This window comes from Leptinotarsa decemlineata, unplaced genomic scaffold (genome assembly GCF_025532065.1).
Source record: "Leptinotarsa decemlineata unplaced genomic scaffold, Ldec_3_MD MMD2_tig00026354_RagTag_RagTag, whole genome shotgun sequence".
Classification (NCBI taxonomy): Eukaryota; Metazoa; Arthropoda; class Insecta; order Coleoptera; family Chrysomelidae; genus Leptinotarsa; species Leptinotarsa decemlineata.
In genome coordinates, this window is record NW_027412702.1 from 19,047,482 (window position 1) to 19,070,226 (window position 22,745).

At 35.8% G+C, this 22,745-nt stretch overlaps 1 protein-coding gene across 4 annotated transcripts in view; it reads right to left on the minus strand.

The window, feature by feature from the left end:
* Positions 1 to 21,220: 21,220 nt before the first annotated feature.
* The window catches only part of LOC111503281 (uncharacterized), a 66,538-nt gene continuing 65,013 nt past the window's right edge, over positions 21,221 to 22,745 (minus strand). For all 4 annotated transcript variants that reach the window (XM_074184371.1, XM_074184370.1, XM_074184372.1 and 1 more), the window contains exon 7: positions 21,221 to 22,221. In XM_074184371.1, the coding sequence (XP_074040472.1) occupies positions 22,092 to 22,221 (130 nt within the window). In that variant the 3' untranslated portion in view covers positions 21,221 to 22,091. The remainder of the gene's footprint in view (positions 22,222 to 22,745) is intronic.

Sequence of the window (22,745 nt, forward strand, 5' to 3'; positions counted from 1 at the left end):
GCAGGAGGTGTACAGACAGCCGTCTTTTTTTACTGCTTCTGATGTAAAAAGTTTCTGTTTTCAGACAAAAAGTTGGTTCGCAAATTTCAACGATGTGGTAGTATTGCGCATACAGTTGTACCTGTTGGGCTGTTTCGTGATTACTTTAATAAGTGTATGAAAGTGTAAAAATGGTTTACATTCTTCAAGATAGAATTGGAAAGAATATAATTTGTCGAGAAGTTAGAAAGTGTACACGATAGGCGGCGTGTCTTTTAAACGAAATACATCCAAATTGTAATGTAAGTCACCGGTATGTGCTTGATTTAGTAAATAAGTTCAGAGTACTGAATAAAGTTTTGGGCAGCAGAGCCCAGCAAGAGCACTTTACGATCAGTATCAGAACAGACGGGAATGTCACGCGAGAGTCTAAGAAAAGCATTGAAAATGCATAAATTTATCCTTCAAGAACTTCACGAGGATGATTATGATAGAAGAATAGAGTTTTGTGAAATCATGTCTTATCGAGTCAATAACATACCTAATCTTCTGTTAAACAATAATTTGATGGATGTAGCTGTTACTTCGTGGTAGGAAATCATAATGAAGAAAGGAGAAATGAAACTTTCTATGTTTTTTACCACTTTCATTTGTAACTAACGTTACTGCAGTTTCGTCCTATAGGGACTTTTCAAACTTATACAATAAACTAACAATGATTCATTACATTAGCCATTATATGCCACCCCTGTAGGTACTTGGCTTGATTGAGTAACTGAATTTACAGTTCACAATGCGGATCTACCAATTTAAAAACTGGTGAGTAAACTAAATCGATTTGATCGTTTAACAGGTTGCACCCGCAATGTTTATGCTTGTGAATTTCTACGGATTCTAAATAATTGAGTTGAGCAAATTGAGCAAATTGAGCAAAAACAGAAGGATGATGTATCAAGATGGAATAGTAGAAAGCCAAAAACTTTCTTTCCGAAAAATTAATCACTTCCTCATCCTTTTTTTTGTATCAAGATGGAGTAGTAGAAAGCCAAAAACGTTCTTTCCGAAAAATTAATCACTTCCTCATCCTTTTTTATTGTATCAAGATGGAGTAGTAGAAAGCCAAAAACTCTCTTTCCCAAACAATAATCACTACCCTCATCCTTCTTTTTTTGTATCAAGATAGAGTAGTAGAAAGCCAAAAACTTTCTTTCCCAAAGATTAATCACTCCCTCATCCTTCTTTTTTTGTATCAAGATGAAGTAGTAGAAAGCCAAAAACTTTCTTTCCCAAAAAATTAATCACTCCTAAAAAATATTACCCCTTCAATTCAAATATAATTTTGTGAAATCATGTATCATCAAGTTAATAACATCCCTAATTTTCTGTTAAACATCTGTTTCAGCGATGAGGGTTCATTTTTTCTGAATGGCAATGTTAATAGACAAAATTGTGGCTAGTTTCATCTAATGTCAAAGACGAAGGTCTCATTTATAAATCACCCTAGGATAAAATCAAATAATAATATTATATTATCAGTTACAGAATCCTACTCATGAAAACAACGCTGTTGTACAAGTGCTACACTCATGCTGCAAAAGTGAGTTTTGTGAGGTTGTTTTTCGACGACAGCTGATTGAAGGAAAAAACCAGTTCAGCTCTCCAAATACCTAATGCTTTTCAAATAACTGATTAAGTGGAGACGTCGAATTTATATTTTATACTTTGAAGAACCATCTAATGTTTAACGACTCCAACTGTCCTACCTGTAACAAAGGATCAAGGAAAAGAGATTTTCAATCATCCAGTTCTTGAGCTGAGTTTACAGAGCTTACAGATGAAAAGACCGCAACTGTTCAATTTGTAACATCGGATCAAGAGAAGGAGCTCTTGAGTTCTCCAACAATTGAGTGAACCTCAGAAAACCTGCCTTGCCCAAAATTCCTGAGCAGAAAATACAGAACCTGCAACAGGAGAGGAAACAATCTCTTTCCGAGCAGATCCACAGAGGAGGTCGAATATACGACCCCTACTGTCTTCCATATATCAAAGGATCAAGAGAAAGAGCTTTTCAATCCTCCAGCTCTTGAGCTGAGTTTACAGAGTTTATAGATGATACGACCTCAACTGTCCTCCTTGTAACATTGGATCAAGAGAAGAAGCTTCTCTTCTCCAACTATTTACTGAACCTCAGTAAATCTGCCTTGCCCCAAATTCCTGAGCAGAAGAAGCAGAATCTGCATCAGGAGCGAAAACAATCTTCTCCTGAGTCCTGCAAATAACCTGAGTCTACAGAGGAGGTGGGCGTCAAGTTAAAAACCCCGACTGTCCTTTCTACTAACAGATGATCAGAAGGGACCTTCTAAGCTTTTCTGTTCTCTAGCTTTTGAGGTGACTGTACAAACGGGATGGAGATTGGTCGAACGACCATAACTGTTTTCCATCTCTTTTGAGGAAACGAAGAATAAATGTAACATAGTCTGGAAACATTGGACAAACACTGTCTGCCATTTCGCTAACCAACTTAGCATCATTGGTAGATAATGAAACGGGTGATATTATGATGAGTCGCAATCAATTCTGAAACGTTCAAGAGGACTGCGTGGTCTGCAAGGGGCTGAAAGAAAATGAAGAGCTACTTATCGGGTCGAAGGCAAGAAGTGATAGAAAACGAGTGTATAAGTCACGAAAAAAATATTGAATATGGTGTCCTGCAGGTTTCCATCTTGGTCCATTGCCGTTCATCCTCTAGATAGATCAATGCTCTCAACGTAGACATATCTGAGAAAATAATTAACTTTGCAGAAGATTCTTCATTTTTGAATGACAAAGCTGGAACCTTGAACAACCTGAAAGATAGTTCAGAATGATATCAAGGCTTGCTTTTCTGTTGATTTAGATATATCAATAACAAATGTGTGTCCTCAAAATGAATTAGAATCAAGGGAGTGAATGGTAAACATTTCACATAGATATTTATTGAAGTGAGTTGAATAATTTTTGTCTTGAAATTGTGATATTTATAGTTTGTTTGCATATTCTCAAAAAAAAAAGGAAATAACTAATCATTCGGAAAGGGTAAATTCGATTCCCAACATTAATGAAGTTGTCGCATATATACAGGGCTATTCAAATTCGTTTCTGTACATGTGTGGATCTCGTAAACGATAAGAGATAGAGTGTCGGTTAAATCACGGCAAAGTTGTGTATTTTAGAGACCTATTCAATGATGTGAAGAAATCGAATATAGCTCTTTTGGTTCTGGAGATATACAGGAAAAACCAAAAAATCTCAAATTATTTTTTGCCTATATCTTTTTAATTCGCAGACATATTGAAAATCTGTTCACATTTTGCTATTGGCACTTGATGTGGGTTCTCAGAATATATCCATGAATCTTTTATACAGGGTGTCATCTGACTTGGGCCACCTCATCTTTGAATTTTTAAATAATCGAATATTACCGAAACATCCCGAAATATAAAATTTAATTCAATTAATCAGTATAAAGTGAACGTCTACGATCCAAAAACTACAACAAAAAATACAGGTCCGTATTTAAAAATTCAAAGATGGGGGTGGCCCAAGTCAGATGACACCCTGTATAGAAGATTCATGGATATATTCTGAGAGCCCACATCAAGTGCCAATAGCAAAATGTAAACAGATTTTCAATATGTCTGCAAAAAAATAATTTGGGATTGTTTGGTTTTTCCTGTATACCTCCAGAACCAAAAGAGCTATATTCGATTTCTTCACATCATTGGATGGGTCTCTAAAATACACAACTTTGCCACAATTTAACCGACACTCTAATCTCTTATCGTTTACGAGATCGCCATAGTCTATTTGAAAAAATATGTTGATCGCGAAGAGTGATGCAACACCAAGGTTTTTGTTATTAAAAAATAATAAAAATTATAGTTTTTCACGTACCTAAATTTTGTCTGACCTTGATATTTTTTCCGTTCAAAAGTTAAGGCGGTGGGCTATTCACTTCAACACTTTACATGGGATTTGCGACTTTGCAGAACTTCTAATTCTACACTGCTAGCTCTTCAGCGATTTGATTACGCCGAGTCATTTCTTAGTTTATTGCTATCTGCAAACAAACAGGAAAATAACCTAAAAAAGCAGATCTGGGGGTGCCAAAAAAAATTACCACCAGCAAAGTTACTTTCTGGGATCACATGTCCACCTTTGATCATGTGAAAAGATCCCAGGAGTGAAATTTGGCAATGTCCACTGGCAGGCATCGGCGCTAAATATGTTGCTTTGTATATTTAAGAAGAATGCACCCTGTTGTGTTTACAATTCGGTTTATCGCTAAAAATATTCTATTTCTTGGGACTCTCATATACATCAATGTTGATTTTGGTATATTTCGATCTCCCCGTACACTACCGCGAGTACCCCGTGTCTGGAGTGGCGCCACAGCTTTATGCGACTCGCCTGCGGTAAAAGCGCCATAAATAAACTGGTCTTACAATAAAAGGGGACCCGTCAAATAAAACGACCGCGGTCGAACTTCGCCATTGGTCCGTCTCGCTGCGCAACCACGCCTTGTTCGCGGTGATCAAAACGCTATCTAGATCGAAGTCTCTATCAAATGTACAACTACCCCATGAAATTTAACCCGTGGGTGGATGACAGCTAAAGATCGGTCAGGGGTCCTTCTTGAATATTTTTACTGTGCAAAACGTTCACCGCCAATATCTGTTGGTGTTCACTGACAGCGGAACTACAAGGAAATAATTATAATATTCTGATTCAGGGCCTGCCCTAACCATCCAGGCTCTCTTGGCGAGTCACTCATTTGGTACCTGTTGTTATACAGGGTGAATCACGAAAAACGGGATTGTTTCTGAAATCACCTTTTTTTTCATTACATTTCTGAATTCATCGATGAATTTTGAGAATACTTTCATTAGGGTTATCCATACCTAAATGCAACCGATTCCGTGATATCGTAATTTTTTTCAGACATATCAGTGTAGTTCAAAACCCCCATTTCACGTGCATTGAATCAGTCTTCAAAAATAGGTTGCTGGAATTGGATTCTAAACATTTTTTGAAGTGATAACTTCTTATGAAAGGGTAAACCGCTTCGTTACCTAACGCGTAACGGCGCCAGTTTGCCTGACTTCCCTTTTTCTCACGCATACGTCAGCAGAAGGCAGGCACCTCATCTCTCGTCAGACATACCCTCGGTATTTAGTGTGCGTTAGACATATACTGTTGATAGTATTATAAAAATCTCAAAAGCAAACACGCAATATTTTTTCATTTTGTGTAACGTGGCTTGAAAATGATGATACTAATTTTGTGTATGTACATTATTAGATAGTATATATTATTATTCAATCCTACAAAAGTAACAATGGGCTTATGGTAGCTAATCAATAAAAGATTTCATCAATAAATAACCTTTCCTTACATTATCACGATGATATACATAAAATTCAAGCTTTTTTCAGGTCAAACAATTTCAATAATAAAAAGTTCAACTTTGATTAGTTCAAGTTATCACTTCTGACAGGCGTCCCGAGATGCACACGTTTTTTTCAACTCGAATGGTTTCCTTACAGAATTGAGTCTGACACAGAGAATTCAGAATGACAAATATAGTATGTACCTATTCATTCATCAATACTCGCAGAATCAGAAACATCATTCAGTTATTGATTATCCCAAACAAAAGAGAAGAGAAAATATTCATTGGATACCTAATCTTGAGGTCTGCAGAACAGAATCCACATATTAGCACCAGAAAAGTTTCAAAAAACTGGTCTAAGTAGTCTAGCGTCAGCAGAATATTGCTAAAACACAAATATCCTCCCTGTCGCGTACAGCTTCATCAGAATTTGTATGGTCATGACGTTCTGCATCGAACTGACTTTTGTTAATGAGCAACAAGTGAACGATTTGGAGAAGTGGGTGATACTTTGATTAAAAAAAGAGAAATGAAACTTTCTATGTTTTTGCCACTTTTATTTGTAACTAACGTTACCGCAGTTTTGTCCTATACGGACATTTTCAAATTTATACAATAAACTAACAATGCTTCATTACATTAGCCATTGTATACCACCACCTGTAGGTACTAATAGAGGTTTGGCTGAGTACCTGAATTTACAGTTTACAATGTGCCAATTTAAAAACCGGTGAGTAAACTAAATCGATTTGATCATTTAACAGGTTGCACCCGCAATGTTTATGCTTGTGAATTTCTAAGGATTCTAAATAATTGAGTTTGTAAACCTTCCTTGCATAGTGCAAAATTTCCGTATCGTTTAGATTCGGGAACATGTGGTTGATTGACAAGGAATGGTTTGAAAACGTCGAATAATTTTTTCCTAGTCTGAAGGACCTTTCATGTTCAGCATACCGTGTTTGGAAATTTTGGCCACATTGTCCCACATAAACACTATTACACTCCGGACACTTATAAACTCCAGATTTCTCCAACTTGTCCACCTTATCTTTGGCATTGAAAAGGTAATGAGATGACCTGGCATGTGGTCTGAATGCCACTTCCACATTGTTTTTTCCGAAGAAACCCGCAATTATCTCTGTTCTTTTTCCAAAATATGTTAGAGTTAACCATGTCTTGATTTCTGGTTGTTTGACCTGAGGGTATATTAATCTGTAAGTGAATTTCCGGCTTTGTTACCTGACTAACTTCTGGATAGTATCTGCGTTGAAACCATTATCATGACCTATCTGTGTAATTATATCAATTTCCCTAGCTAGATTGTTAGCAGACAAAGGCAATGAGAATGCTCTGTGTAACATTGAATTGTAGGCGGCTAATTTATGACTGTCTGGATGGAAAGAATCGCTTGGGAAGGTGATGTCTGTATAGCTAGATTTTCTGATTTTGATTATGTGTCATTTACAGATTAATCCACATTTCATAATAAAGGCCTCGTAAATGAACAGAATTTCCATTATTGTGGCACAGAGAACAGGCACGTCTAGCATACCATCGATGAAGATATTCTGAATGAAACCAAATTTCTGCGGTTTTGAAAACATGACTTTTGGAAAATCTTTGGACATGTTTCTCTCAATATGAGACAGAGTTGCCTTGCTCAAAAAATAAAAGGGGAGGGGCATTAAAGAAATGCACTATATACATTGATAAAAAACTTTTCATTACTTTCAGATTTAAAAGAACATCACAATATAACTATCAATACTATGAAAACAATGGTCTAAAAGTATATCTCTAATAGCTCCTATGAATGTATTATTATTCAGTGAACGCATCTCTTGAGTCAACTTGTAAAGTTTGATATTTATGGAGTTCGTTTTGGATTTGGTTAAACGAAATCGCGGCAATACAATTTGATCAGCAGATTCCTGCCTCGACCAGATATTTTTCTCAGGAGACTTTATCTGGTTGAAGCTGGGATGATTCTGCAACCGTGTTAGGAATCACACGTTAAAAGGTAAGACCTCGTTAGGCCTTAGTTCGCACAAGTTTCTCAACTTCTGAGAGTTGTCGTTCGTATGGGGGCGACAGTGATTAACGGAAGGTAAAAGGATAGTTTCTGTTATTCTCGTGTATTCCACAGACATTTTGGAAAATGTAAGTACATAGAAGCGTCATTATTGTCAGTTCGATAAATAAGTCACGGCAGCGCTCTCTAGTGCCTACTCTGGTTATCAAGGTTTTGAGACCTGAAAATTTTTGCGGCATGGCAGGAATTACCCCATAATATTGTACCATAACTAATTCGGGAGTGAAATAAACTAAAATATTTATTCCTCAGTATTTCTGGATTGACAATACATCGTAGCATTCACATTAGAAACACGATACTAGATAAACGTTTATTTAAATTTTCTGTATATATATCTACCAATTAAGGTAGTCATCGATTGTAGTACCGAGAAGTTTGCAGTGTTGTATACTTGAAATGATTAATTTTCGAGTGTTCTGATCATTGAATTGCATGAAGTTGGCGGTAAACCAATTTTTCGCTTTGTGAATGGATTCATCAGCCAATTTTGAAAAAGTAGGTAAATTTGAAGAGATGTTGATGAAAGAAGTATCGTCAGCAAACAGAATAGTGAAGTAGTATGGTGACAGATATCATTTACATATGATAAACAATAACGGTCCAAGTACCAAGCCTTGGAGAACTCCATATTTGTTGGTTCCAAAATCAGAAATATTTGTACCTATTTTTAGTAGTTGTTGTCTGTTAGTTAGATAGTATGATAATGGTTTGTGAGATACACTCTATTATCGTAACACTCTAACTTAAGCAACAGAAGGTCATGTGAGACACAGTCGAACGCCTTGAAAAAATCGCACATGGTGATAAATGTATGTTGCTTGATATCAAGACCCTCGACAATGTCTCCAATGTTCCTCAGTTAAGCCCTAATTGTTGATTTATTCTTCCGAAAACCATATTGGGTGTTTGATATAAACTTTTTTTTTCGAAATAACCTATCAGCCTATCTTTCAATGATACCTCAACTATTTTTGAAAAAATATTTATGATTGAAATTGGTCGATAGTTGCTTGCACTATTGGGATCATCTTTTTTGAATATTGGTAAGACTCTTGATACTTGGAATTTGTCAGGAAAAACCCCTTCGTCTGAGAAGAGCTTTCTGCAGCTATAGCGTTATCTCGATCAATAAGAATCTCTGCCAGTCTTTCAGTTGTTCCTGCGGCATGACGAGGGCTTTCTGATGGAATCATAATCTTGTGTTAAGTTTTCAACAAATCTAAAAGGCACTCCTGAGGAAGTTATTATATACAGGGCTATTCGAATTCGTTTTTGAACATGGGGATCTCGTAAACGATAAGAGATAGAGTGTCGGTTAAATTGTGGCAAAGTTGTGTATTTTAGAGACCTATTCAATGATGTAAAGAAATCGAATATAGCTCTTTTGGTTCTGAAGATATACAGGAAAAACCAAAAAGTCCCAAATTATATTTTTGCCTATATTTTCTTTACTCGCAGACATATTGAAAATCTGTCCACATTTTGCTAATGGCACTTGATGTGGACTCTCAGAATATATCCATGAATCTTTTATACAGGGTGTCATCTGACTTGGGCCACCCCCATCTTTGAAATGTCAAATATGGACCTGTATTTTTTGTTGTTGTTTTTGGATTGTAGACGTTCCCTTCATACTGAGAAATTTAATTCAATTTTATTTCGGGATATTTCGGTAATATTCGATTATAATTGTGTGAATTATTCCCTTTTAAATTATGGCAACTTTCACGTGTCCCTATGTGCCGTAGAGATTTTCGAGAGTTTTTTTTTTATTTTTAGGTACCTATTCATATTTTTTCCATTGCTCTGAGCGTTTTCTATAATGAACTTCGAATAAGGAAACCTTTTTTATGATTATTTGAAGCATATCTACATCAAAAATATATGATATGTGTTTTAATAAGCAGAAAAAGAAATGATAGCAATAATAACATCCGAAACGAACACTATAATTGTAATGAAAATTGAAATGAAGTAATTTATATAGGTACCCAAAAAAATTATTGGCGCAATAAATGTTCGAATTGGAGTCCTTTCATTTCGAAACATTTTCAAACTCGGTTTTTCATATTATTTATTGCCCTAAATACACTTATTGGTCGGTCGGTAGCCAAGCGGTTCGGCGTGGGTGCTTTGTTCACTCACTCGAATTGAGTGCCGTGTTGGTCGGTGGTTCAAGCCCTAGTCTGAACGATCGATCTTCACTTGCTATTGTCCAACCCGTGTTAGGAATCACACGTTAAATCCTAAGACCTCGTTAATCCTTAGCTCGCACAAGTTTCGACTTCTGAGGGTTGTCGTTCGTAGGGGTGCGACAGCTGGTTAATGGAAAAACAGATTTTTAAACAGACAGACAGATTTGCTTCATTTTTGCGAAATCATTCAAAATCCTCAATCTCGAGTCTTCCACATTTTCTATCTCTCTACGTAAATCCTATTTTTCAATGTTCCCCATAGAGAATAGTCCAAAATAGTGAGATCTGGTGATCTTGCAGACCATCTTATTGTCCCATTATTTGTCTCGAAATGGAAGAACGTCAATTCGAACATTTATTGCACAATTAATTTTTTTGTGTATATAAATTACTCACTTCATTTCGATTTTCACTATAATTATAGTGTTCGTTTCGGATATTATTATTGCTACCATTTTTTTCTGCGCATCAAAACACATATTATTTATTTTATTGTAGATATGTTTGAGATAATCATAAAAGGTTTTCTTATTCGAAGTTCATTGTAGAAAACGCTCAGAGCAATGGAAAAAATATGAATAGGTACCTAAAAATGAAAAAAAAAACTCTCGACAAACTCTACGGTACTCTATTGTGTTTTTATTCAACTCAGTCAATTTCCAGGGCCGTAATTTAAAAGGGAATAATTCACACAATTATAATCGATATTCAATATGTCTGCGAATAAAGAAGATATAGGAAAAAAAATATCTCTTATCGTTTACGAGATCCCCATGTACAGAAACGAATTTGAATAGCCCTGTATATAGTGAAAATATCCCAATCTGTTTTAAAAAAACTGTTTAAAATCTGTTTTTCCGTTAACCAGCTGTCAACCTCTACGAACGACAACCCTCAGAAGTCGAAACTTGTGCGAGCTAAGGTTCAACGAGGTCTTACCTCGTTAATCCTTAACGCTTGATCCCTAATACCCAATACTAAGTACTTGAATACATTATGGATTTTTATCAAGTAACGGCCAATTCCTCTTATATGAAACACAAGCGGTCCGCCCCGGCTCCGCCCGGGTACAATGCTGATACTCAATATACTACGTTCACAGTTTTTTTGCCAGTAGACAATACAAACATGTTTTTTCTAGAGGTCACTCTTAAATGAGCGACATATAATTGACCCGGTACTACTGAGAACGCTATGTTCCTGCATTTTGAATATGTAATATTTTCGAAAAAATTCATTCAAATTACGTGCTGTGGGGGGTCATGTTGATCACATTATGGATAGATGAGATAAACGATATATTGAAGATAATTTTATAAACGCGTCATTTTCCCCGCGGCTGGCGTCTTATTTGGAATATTAAAAAAATATATTGTAAATTAGGAACATAAAACGAACCTACAAACAAAATTTCAGCCTACAAAAATATACTGGTACGGAGAAATAGTGATGAAAAGTTAACTTTATTTCACGAACGCCCCTTTTTCCACCGCAGCTGGCGCCCGATATGGAATATTCAAAAAACATTCCTTATTGCACATCTACACTATGAAACGAACCTACCTACAAAATTTCAACCTCCGAAAATATAGCGGTACGGAGAATCATTGATGAAAAGGTAATTTTTGTGTGTAAACACACCACTTTTATGCCCAGGGGGCCACCCCAGTTGAAATATTCAAGAATTCTTTGTTATTGCAGATCTAGAACATAAAACGAAACTATTTACGAAATTTCAGGCTCCAAAAATATATCGTTACGGAGAAACAGTGATGAAAAGATGAGTTTCATATGTAAACGCCCCCCTTTTATCCCCACGGGGGGAAGCCTCCAGTTTTTTTCTAAGTATTTTCCAAAAAATAGCGATGTAAATCAAAAGAAGTGATTATCAGTATGCCCATACTGAGATCATGGTTTGACTAGAACTGGTAAGAATACTAGGTGGTACCGTTCTGACCCTTAAAGGGTAACATTAGCCATTAGCTCCAATTAATTTACATCAAAAAGTAGTCTAATAGTGAAACGTAGAGGGTAGTAAAGTAGCAAAAAGTGTACAGATAGCCGTTCTTTCTTGTTACTTCTGCTGTGAAAAATTTCTGTTTTCAAGCAAAAAACTGGTTCGCAAATTTGAACGATGTGGTAGTATTCTGCATACAGTTGTACCTGTTGGCTGTAAAAGTGGTTTACTTTCTTCAAGACAGAATTGAAATGTTCATAATTTATGGAGAAGTTGGAATAAAGTGAACACGAAAGGCGGCATGTCTCTTTTTCGAAAGACATCAAAATTTTAATGTAAGTCATGGTGAATAAGTTTGACGACACTGGTTCAGTGACAAATGAAAAAAAAACCCAGAGTGTCTTTCAATCAGTATCAGACGGGAATGTAACGCAAGACTGTAAGAAAAACAGATTTTCAGGAACTACACGAGGATTATAATGATAGAAGAATGTAGTTTTGTGAAATCATATCTCATCGAGTCAATACCATTCCTAATCTTCTGTTTAACATTTGTTTCAGCGATGAATGTTCATTTTTTCTGAATGGCAATGTTGATAGACAAAATTGTTGCTATTGGACTGACGAAAACCCACATGGCACTCAAATGGCAATCTGTACCTTAAAATGCTTGAAGAGACTATCGATCTTCTTATAACTCACGAGCTAGAAACTCAAATTGATGCAGAAGGTAATTAACTTTTGCAGAAGGATCTGTTGCATTTCCAGCAGGACAGTGCTTCACCTTCCCGTCAGACAGTGGTTGAACAGTTGAATGGCATCCGAGGTCACCGGATTTGACACTCTTACATTTCTTTCTTTGAGGGCATCTTCAATCCGTTGTTTATAAAACACAACCTTTCGATATTGAAGAACTTGAAATACGAATTACAGTAGCATACCAGTTAATTCCTAGTGAAGTTTTCCGTAAAGTTGGAGGGGAGTTTGAAAGCAGACTTAATACTGTTTATAAGATGGGCGTAAGTAGATTTTATGTTTGAAATGTCTTTCTCGCAAATTAAATTTCATTTTGTAAAAGGACAATAATCAACAAATGAAAAATCCCACGCGTATCTAACACATTTATTCCTGTCATTGATGGGGCGAACGGTGCAACCTACTCGTCTTACAATTTCTATTAAAAGAAGTCAATACAATAATGCAACTCAGAACAAGCAAATTCTAGTTCAGAACGCTTTTTTCGGAAAATGCTTATCAAAAAATAATAAGTCAGGGTACAATATGAAGCAGAATTGAACGACAATCAAAATGATGTTCCACTTGACCCCTCTTCCCATTTGAAATGTTTAGGGTAAAATCTACCCCTCCTAGGGGTTTGAACCACGAGGGCTACAAATAGTCCTTGAAAGTGTTCCCCTTGATATGATAAAATTAACCTGTTTTTTCGATTCCTCATATTGTTTACTGGAAGGAAGACATTAAGGGTAGGAAGTATTCAAATTGACACTCTGTATATTTCAAATATTGTTTCTGACTGTTTTTAGGGTTTATAACTCTCCAGAGTCTTGAAAACAAACAAAGCTGTATCAGTAGGGAATCTGCTGTGGTGTAATAATTGTCAAAATGAAATATTCACCCTGAAAAGTTACTACGTAATATGAACCACTAATTTAACTTTGTTTTTTCAGTCTGTACAAACTTATCAGCCAAAAATAGTTGGAAACATTGACAAATATGCAAATCATCATACATCAGATTCTCACAAATGATCTGCACTGCACTGACATTGGGTAAGACCTCGTAAGTAATCTGTTAATGATCTACCGTGGAATGAGTTCAGCTACTGGATTCACAAAAAGCATTTGCAAGACTATCCTCTGAAAGTAAACTTGCATAGGTATATGTCGGATTTAGTTCTATATCGGACGCGGTATTATCCAGGGAAGTAGTCATTTTCAGGTAGGTATTTACTGCTGTGTAGAAACATTGGGAGAGGTGACCTTTGCTGAATTTTGTCGGGACTGGTCATAGGTGAATTATTAATCAGTCGGACACAGCGTTTACAAATGATAACATTTATTAATAATACCAACAAATGAACAAACAGAAAAACTGTGTAACCTCGTTGTGAGGAGAATTAGAATTGGGACTAGTTCTCGGTTGAAATATCAGAACTCAATGAATGCATCGGCTAAAACATGTGTTCGAAACTCTTGAGAGAAATCACCACTAGCAATTATTGTCAAGGTCATAAATATATTCGAAAAGGGTCGACCACTTGGGCGCCCTTGTCGTAATACATAAAAGCTTTAACCATGAGTAACTTCTCAAAACATCCCAAGTAGCGACAAAAATGTATAATACAAAAAATATAAATCAATATAGAAATGAAATGTTTCTTAACTAAATAGTTGTGGGAAAAACCCTATAATTTCATTTCGAATTCTTCATTTTCTTGATTTTCACTTCTTATTTTACTTTTACTTTCTCTGCAACCCCAAATTTTTCGACGATAAGTCTACAAAAAAAGTTTTTCGCTTCTGAGGAGAGTGACTGGAGAATTGTTTACTTCAAATAACAGTTTTGCATAGTAGAGAAGGAATTTAAAAAACATTGCGTATTGCGGAATAAAAACCTCGATACTCTTCAAATTATGTGAGAAGCTACGAGAAATGTTATAAGTGCTACTCAAATTCTGAAGTATCCGTGATGTTCCGAACTTGTCGAACCTCAAGAAATGTTAGGTAATTAGAACCAAAATGGTGCCACCATCCGAAACGGTATGAATATGTAAAAATATTACCAAGGCTTATCGCATTCGTTAGCATTCCGCAATCTGGCTAATAAATTACGCGAGAGATGCACAAAGCGGTCTCGAAGGTTCTGACCGTTTCCTGGAACTGGACGCAGCACGAAAATGCACTCACAACTTGTTTTCGCTGGCTCTTTTGTTTTATTTGCTTGCCATACTGTCATCTGGTGCATCGGATAGATGGACAGATACTTGGATTGTCCGGTACCGGGTGCACTGAGAAAAATTGTAATAGTAGCATTCAAAACGTATATCTGTTAGAATTGAAGGGGTTATATTTTCAGGAGTGATTAATTTTTGGGAAAGGAAGTTTATGGGTTTCTACTACTCCATCTTGATACAAAAAAAGGATGAGGGAATCTTCCAAAAAAAGGAAGGAAGTAATCGATTTGAAAATAAGTAACTCTATACATGAATGTGTAGATCATGCAAAGAAGTAAACTGAAAGAAAGTCCTCCTGAAACAGTTACTTCCATATAAACATTGAATTACACGAAAGAAAGAAAATTCTTTCGAAACAAATACTTCTATATGAACACTGAATTATACAGAAGATACTTTTCTCTACTCAGTTTGTATTTCAAACATTTATTGTTTAATGAAAATCAGATATCATTCACTTGAGTTCTACTTTAAATGAATGATAACAAATTGCACTTACATGGAACACTGTCATCATCACCGGTATACATCTATGTTTCGCCCTAAGACACTTGTCCCAAGGCTCTTCAGTACCAAATTGGATAACATTATAGAAAATATACACAATTCATTCATGAATTACGATTTTTATTGTCACGGAATAAGCTTGATCTGCTTTTTGGGAAAGAAAGTTTTTGGCTTTCTACTACTCCATCTTGATACAAAAAAAGGATGAGGGAATCTTCCAAAGAAAGGAAGGAAGTAATCAATTTGAAAATAAGTAACTCTATGCATGGATGTGTAGATTATGCAAAGAAGTAACTTTCAGACACAAATTGAAAGAGAGTCCTCCTGAAACAGCTACTTTCATATAAACATTGAATTCCGTGACATTAAAAATCGTGATTCATTAATGAATTGTATGTATTTTTTATAATGTTATCCAATTTGGTACTGGAGAAAGTAAGTGTCTTAAGGCGAAACATCGATGTATACCAGTGAGGATGATAGTGTCCCATGCAAGTGCAATTTGTTACCATTCATTTAAAGTAGAACTCATGTGAATGATATCTGAATTTTTTTTATTCCACAACGAATGTTTGAAATACAAAGTGAGTAGAGAAAAGAATCTTCTGTATAATTCAGTGTTCATATAGAAGTACTTGTTTCGAAAAAATTTTTTTTCTTTCGTGTAATTGAATGTTTATATGAAAGTAGCTGTTTCAGGAGGACTTTCTTTCAGTTTGTGTCTGAAAGTTACTTCTTTGCATGATCTATACATCCATGTATAGAGTTACTTATTTTTAAATTGATTACTTCCTTTTTGAAAATTCCCTCATCCTTTTCGTTTTCCTTTCTTTCCCAAAAAATATCTGTTAGGTTGTTTCAAAAATTTTGTCTGTTTTTATGAGTCTGCTTCAAACTGTAATATCTCAGTGAATACGTATTCAATTTGATCGAAATCAACGCCATTCGAATCAGTGTACTTTTGCCAATGTAACAGGTCGATCAATTCCGTCAGCATAAAAATTGGGTGTTCGGGATACAATGAAGTCGACGAAGGCTGATTTTGCCTGGTCCTGATTGGCGAAGGTCTACCGGTGAGAGAGTAACCGAAGTGTTTTAAAAGATGGTAGTCGGTTGGCGAGTGGTCTGAGGAGTTTGGTGGATAAGACAGACCTTTGATACGGACCTTTAAACGGAATTTGTGAAACGTGAGGACGAGCATTGTCGTAGAGCAGGATCAGACTTCTTCTGTACCAGCCTGCTGCTCCTGCTGCTCCTGAAGCCATTTTCGGTACATTTCGTCGATTTTCACACAATAGAAATTTGCTGGGATGGTTTGGCTCAGTTGCAGAAAGTAAATCACAAGCTGCTGACCACCACACAGTAAACGTGGTCTTTTTTAGCGGGTTTTTGCCTTTGGGAAGTGCCTGGGTGGTGCCTGGCTGTCCAACCACTATCCTGAACGTCTCCTGTTGTAGATGATTCACTTTTCATTACACGTGACGATCCAATTCAAAAAAGAATATTGTTGGTTGCGCCGAAGCAAAGAAAAACAGGCTTGGAAACGTTACAATTTCTGTCGATCGTTCAAATCGTAGAACTCTCTCTTTTCGAGCTCTTTGGCCTTTCCAATACGTTCCAAGCCATCAAAAACCGCATGAGTTCTTCCGCCATCCTGTACACCGTTTGTGATGGGTTATTTTCCACTAGGGTTCTCAAAACCTCGTTCTGGATTATTGTAAGTCGACCACTTCGGAACTCATCTTCGATTCTCAAATATACAGGAACAAAATTTCGCAAACTAACGGTGCGTTCATTAACACTATCATAATACTCGAATGCGATTGGGGCATAGTATACTTGTCACAAATGGAAAAAAATTGGAACTGTTCAATTGTCACATTTAAACAATGACCAATCACCTGAGAATCCACCTCACAGCTTTCTCTGTATCAAATTTTACTTCGCTAAAAATGACTCAAAAATCAGTGCAGTGTGCGCTGAAGCATTGCCCTGAAGAAGCATCCTTGACTTCCACAACTCTGGTCGCTTGTTTCTAACTGTTTAGTATCTCAATATGATACTTTACATTCACTGTTTGGCCTGCAGGTACCGAATTCATATAGAATCCAATGGACGTCGAGAAAAACAATAATGGTGGCATCCAGTCGTGGTGACTGATTGGCACTTCTGGGCCTTAGCTAAAAAACATTACTAATCACATGTGATAACTCTTTTCAACATATTATAATATTTCTTGATATTTTTCAATATGTTATATCAAATTTCCATTCCTAAGTTGATTTGTTCGGGGGTTACGATTTTAGGCACTATTCCAGAACACACTTTTCTCACATTGAAATGTTCATGTCATATTTGTCTGTCTAATAACTTCTTCACCTCTAGAAAATGTAGATTCTAAGACCGCTACCATGCAACATTTCACCTGTTCCAAATTTTCAAACCTGGAAGAATCGGTTCAAGGCTGGGGGAACTTCAGTTGTTGCCGTGATTTTTCATTATTAAAGTTAGTAAGTCTCGGCACGATTAACATCGGGCTCCAGTAAATGTTGTGTATCTCGTGCATGGTGTCTTCAATAACTATAAAACCTCGCAAAGTGTCTCATTGGCATCCAACACACCACTTGGATAGGTTCGAATCATTGGAATGGAACTCGGATTCATAATGGTTAACTGCGCTTCCTGTTGACCATCCGTGAGCCGAAATGTGCCTGGCATTATTAGCGAGGGCATGCTATCACTATAACACAAACAGAAGATAGTACACTCATCAAATTGTTACATAGTATACCAGGGTTATGCTGGAAATGCGACAACTGTTTGAGGAACTGCATTCTTATTGACCCGTCCGGCCTACAAAATGTGGTTGAATCCAAGATGAATATTGCTCTTTCTTCTCTGAAGGTAGGAATAAACGCATTTAGAGCAGATATTGCAAACTTAATCCGACAGTTAAGCACTTGCAGGTCGCCAGAGTAAAACCTGTACAAGATGGCGGTGTGACTTCAAAAAATCTTCAACATTGAAATTACTTTATTTCACTTTTGTTCGATCTAGGCTGGAATTTGCATCCCTACTATCAGGTTCATATAAATCAACTAGAAGCCCTACAGAGGCACTTCCTAAAACATATGTCTTTTAAACTTGAAAGCACTTATTCTACTGTAGGAATACCCTATCATAAATTGCTTGAAACTCACAATTTTTGTAGTCTCGAGGTGAGGCGCAAATATTATTCATTTCTTTTTCCATTCAAGGTCATAAATAATGTCATTACATGTTCTCAATTGTTACATATGTTGAATTTTTGGCTTCCTAGGAAGCCAAAAATTCAACATATCTAGGAATAGTGTGACTTTTTATTTCAACACTCCGCGAACAAATATAATGAAAAAACAACCAATTTATAGAATGTACGATACCTTAAATACTGTTAGTTGTCCTAGATATATTCAGCTAACTGACAGGTTTTTTTTAATTTTGCTTTTTCATCATATCATTATGACACGTTTTTCAATCAAGTTTTTTTTTTGGTCACCATCATCTCCATTTGATAGATACTCCTGACTAATCTCCTTTCTACATTTTTATTCATTTTAGTTGTTCGAAGCAGTATATTCAATTATATTATTTTTCTTTATCAACTGTAACTGTAACGCATTCTATCTGTACATCGTATTTCATTTTATTTTTTCTGTCGTCAAATTATTTTTCTGTTATTTGTTGCGTCTTCCAAAATCCTGAAATCATAGCAAATATCTCTTCACCTACTTCCTTGCTTTGCTTTCCACTTGTAGCACTACCGTTCATAAAAGGGGTTTTTTCCGCTTCCTTGGAGCCGTTTCTGTTCCTTTATCTTTGTCCCCTGAAGCCATCCCTGCTTTGATGAAGCAGTTTTTTGGTTCTCTCCTCAAACGGTTCCTTTATCAAGATTTCCAATTTTCCCAGTTTCAGGGTCTGTTTTCCCGGTTCTCTTCATGTTTCCTAAAGACCCATTCCCTGATCTGGTTTTGTACCGTGACAGCTGGTCCAGGATAAATGGAGTTGAGGATCTGTGTCTGGCACACTCATCAGCTTTTCAGTTGCACATGATACCTGAGTATCCTAGCACCTAGTATATGTATAGTCAATCTATTTATGCTCGCCAGTTTTCCCAGTTCCTCCCGACATTCCCAGACCAATCACTATGAAATTTTTGCGTTCGTTAGTACCCGTGGTGCAGCTGGGTTTTTCGTGAAAAACTTGATCTGCTCAATTTGTTGAGGACTCGAATTAATGTTCCTTGCGAATCGCAAGATTGCATGCATTTTAGCCTAGAAGAGTGATGTGTAGTGAACAAGCGGGTAACTGAAATGAAGATTTCTCCTCTCTCAGTATATTCTAGCCATCGACCCATAAAATAATAAATGAGTATTCTTAGAGAATATTACTGGAGTTTTTTCCCAACACCAAATCGTTATTTTTACACCTCGACACGAGTTTCGATCACTAAGTGATCATCTTCAAGAGGAAGATAAAACTTCCTCTTGAAGATGATCACTTGGTGATCGAAACACGTGTCGAGGTGTAAAAATAACGATTTGGTGTTGGGAAAGAAAAAACTCCAGTAATATTCATTACTACACCAAAGGTTCCAAACAGTATATCACAAATTCTTAGAGAAGTCAAATAATTCATTGAGGATTATCAAAGTAAAAATAAAGTACGAAACATTTGTCAAGTCAATGATCAGGTATGAAGCGAATGGTGCTTTTTATATCACACTGTCAATAGTTACAGTATCAACATCTTTCTGGGGAGAAATGTACAACATGTACATGTTGTGACAGAAGGTGCCTGACTTGCCATAAATTCATGTTGTATTCGAAACTTCCAAGTTAGTAGTGTTCTCAGAAAAAACTCTCCTCAATAGGAAGATTCAACAAGTTGTTTCTGGTGTGGGTTCCAGGCTATACTGGCTTTGTGGAAGCACACAGCAGATGATTTCATTGGACCAGAACGTATTGGAATTTATCAAACAAACGCTGAGTTTTGAGTGGGGGACCGAATAGACCCACTCGCTTTGGAGTGATCTGCGTACTTTCTTATTTTGTTATTGTAACTTTTACCACTGATACTTCTGGTGATGTTATTTTGAGCTAAAAAATGTCACATTTAGAATAGTAGAAATTTCATTGAAATCAAAAAGACCACGGGTACTGGCTCTGCGGTCTCACGTCAAGGGCCGATATATTTCAACACTGAAATCATATTAATGAAAAATACCAGTTTGGTGATTTAGTCATTGTGTTCTCATTCTTTGAAAGACATTTATAATGGAGAATTCAATTCATTTCTTACAATTTTCCATAATCTGAAAAACAAAGCTGTTGAAGTGAAATGAATGCAAACTGAAAAGTTCATCCCAAAAGGTGTATGTCAGTTACGCGTGTCAAAAGAAATACAGCGTTTTACAATTGAGGCGAGTTTTGAAGTGAGTTCTGGGTTCTGAAGACGTGAATATGACAGGTCACTGACCAATTGGACTTATATGGTTTATATGATGCAGTAGCTTTTTGGGGTGAACTTTCCAGTTTGTCCTCAATTACACTTCAGCAGATTCTCTATTGGTTCAGGTCTGTTCATTATCAGATTGTGGAAGGTTATTTACCAAAAAAAACAGTAAGAAAAAATCGGGTTTTCAGTGACTGTACTTTCAAACAAATGTACTTTATTGTTGAAATTTCTGTTTACTCGGATAATAAATTCAATTTGATTTGAGAATAGATGTTTTTCTCATGTCGAAGCACTCAACGGAGAGTATCCAGGAAATATTTTTTATTAATATCACTTGACCTAAATATTTTCTCAGATAAATATCGATTTTTTCTAACTATAGCTTTTTTTCGAGCAATACCAATCGAGTCATCCGCAGTAGATAAAACCACTCATGGAATTGACAAATAATAAAATTTCAGTTTGAAAATAAAAATTTATCAATAAAATTTGGAGTAATATTATTGTGGTAGGTATTATTATTTTCCATAACACGAATCACAATCTTTTATTTTCACTCTCTAAATTCTATATTTATAAAAAGCCATCTATTTTAGTCTTTTATTACATAACACAAAACAATCTATTGATTTTCATTTGATGAAAAGCCATTCATAAGTAAAGTACATTTGCCAGGTAAATAAAAACACGCAACTTAAAATAAATAATGAAGCAATTGGGACTCCTATATCGTCATATCATATTTGCTACTATCACAGATATCCTCATACTGGGGCAAACTTAAAATATTTTCAATAGGTTGAACAAATACAAAATTTCTGGCAAGATTTTAGTTTCAAGAGCAAATCAAATTTGTCAATTTGAATTAATGATTTCAGTTACCTATTGAAACGTTATAGTAAATATGCTTACAATAAATAGTAATAAAATTAACGAATTCGACAATTTCCAGAGGTTTTTGTTGAAATACTACTCATCTTGTGTACATTTTCAACAAAAAAAGCTATTTTGAAAAAACTGGTAACTAATGAACCAAGTATAGATAATTGCACCACCATATTATAACAAAAATCTCTGAAAAAGCTATTGCCACGTAGGTACTTAAACATCTTTAGTGTTATTACCTAGTGGGTATTCATGACATAATAGGCTTTGAAAATTTTGAAAAAATGTCATGACATTTTACTGAAATGTGAATAACTTGTTCGCAAAGAATTCAATTTGATGATTGTCATTGAAATGACTAGGTATCCATAGCTAATAGGTAATGGTTCAAACAATTTTGGCACTAGATAGGCAAAACAAGTCTTTTCACTTTTCTCCTAAGAATTATTCAAACACAGTGTACATAAAGTTTTCAGGGTCAAATCTTCATTTGGTATAATCCACTCAAAATGATATACCTACTCCTGTGTTTGAACTTGGAATAATTTTGAAATATTACTATCTTTCAATTCTTAGGTGTTCGGAGAGGCATTACTGCTTCCGTCATCTTCTACTGTGTCTTGTCGGTATCTTGGCTGTTGAGATGTTGAGGTTATAACACTGGCTTGTTCTTCTTCGGTCACCATGATTGGTTGAATGGCACTGAAATTGAAATTCACTTCATTACTCCATGTTTCATAGTGTACCTTTATTGTTGTTCTGCAATGCATTTTAGTTTCGATTTATTGGGAATGTCAAATTCTAAAGCAAATTCAAATCCAAGATATAGTGGATGTAAACATTGACATGCCCTACGCACGTGATATTGAAAATCCCAAGAATTGGCCAGGGTCGTCTTCAGAACCAACATCTTGTTTATCGCAAATGCTATATCATACTTAGGAAAACTTTTTTATAATAACGAGAGAAATGTACAAGTTTTGCAGTTTAACGGAAAAATTGCAGATAGTATGTGTAATATAGAAAGATTTTCATTGGATTTTTCACAGCGCACTCAAGCATTATATGAAAAGTGATTCCTTTATTGATAATTTTTATTTTATGTAAAATCAAAAGGAATATTAATCAAAATTATTCAACTGGATGAATTTGTCTCTTCATCAGTAGTGTCATCCTCACCAATCTGAATTATCAGTGGCTCGATTTGTGCCTCTATTATGTTATCA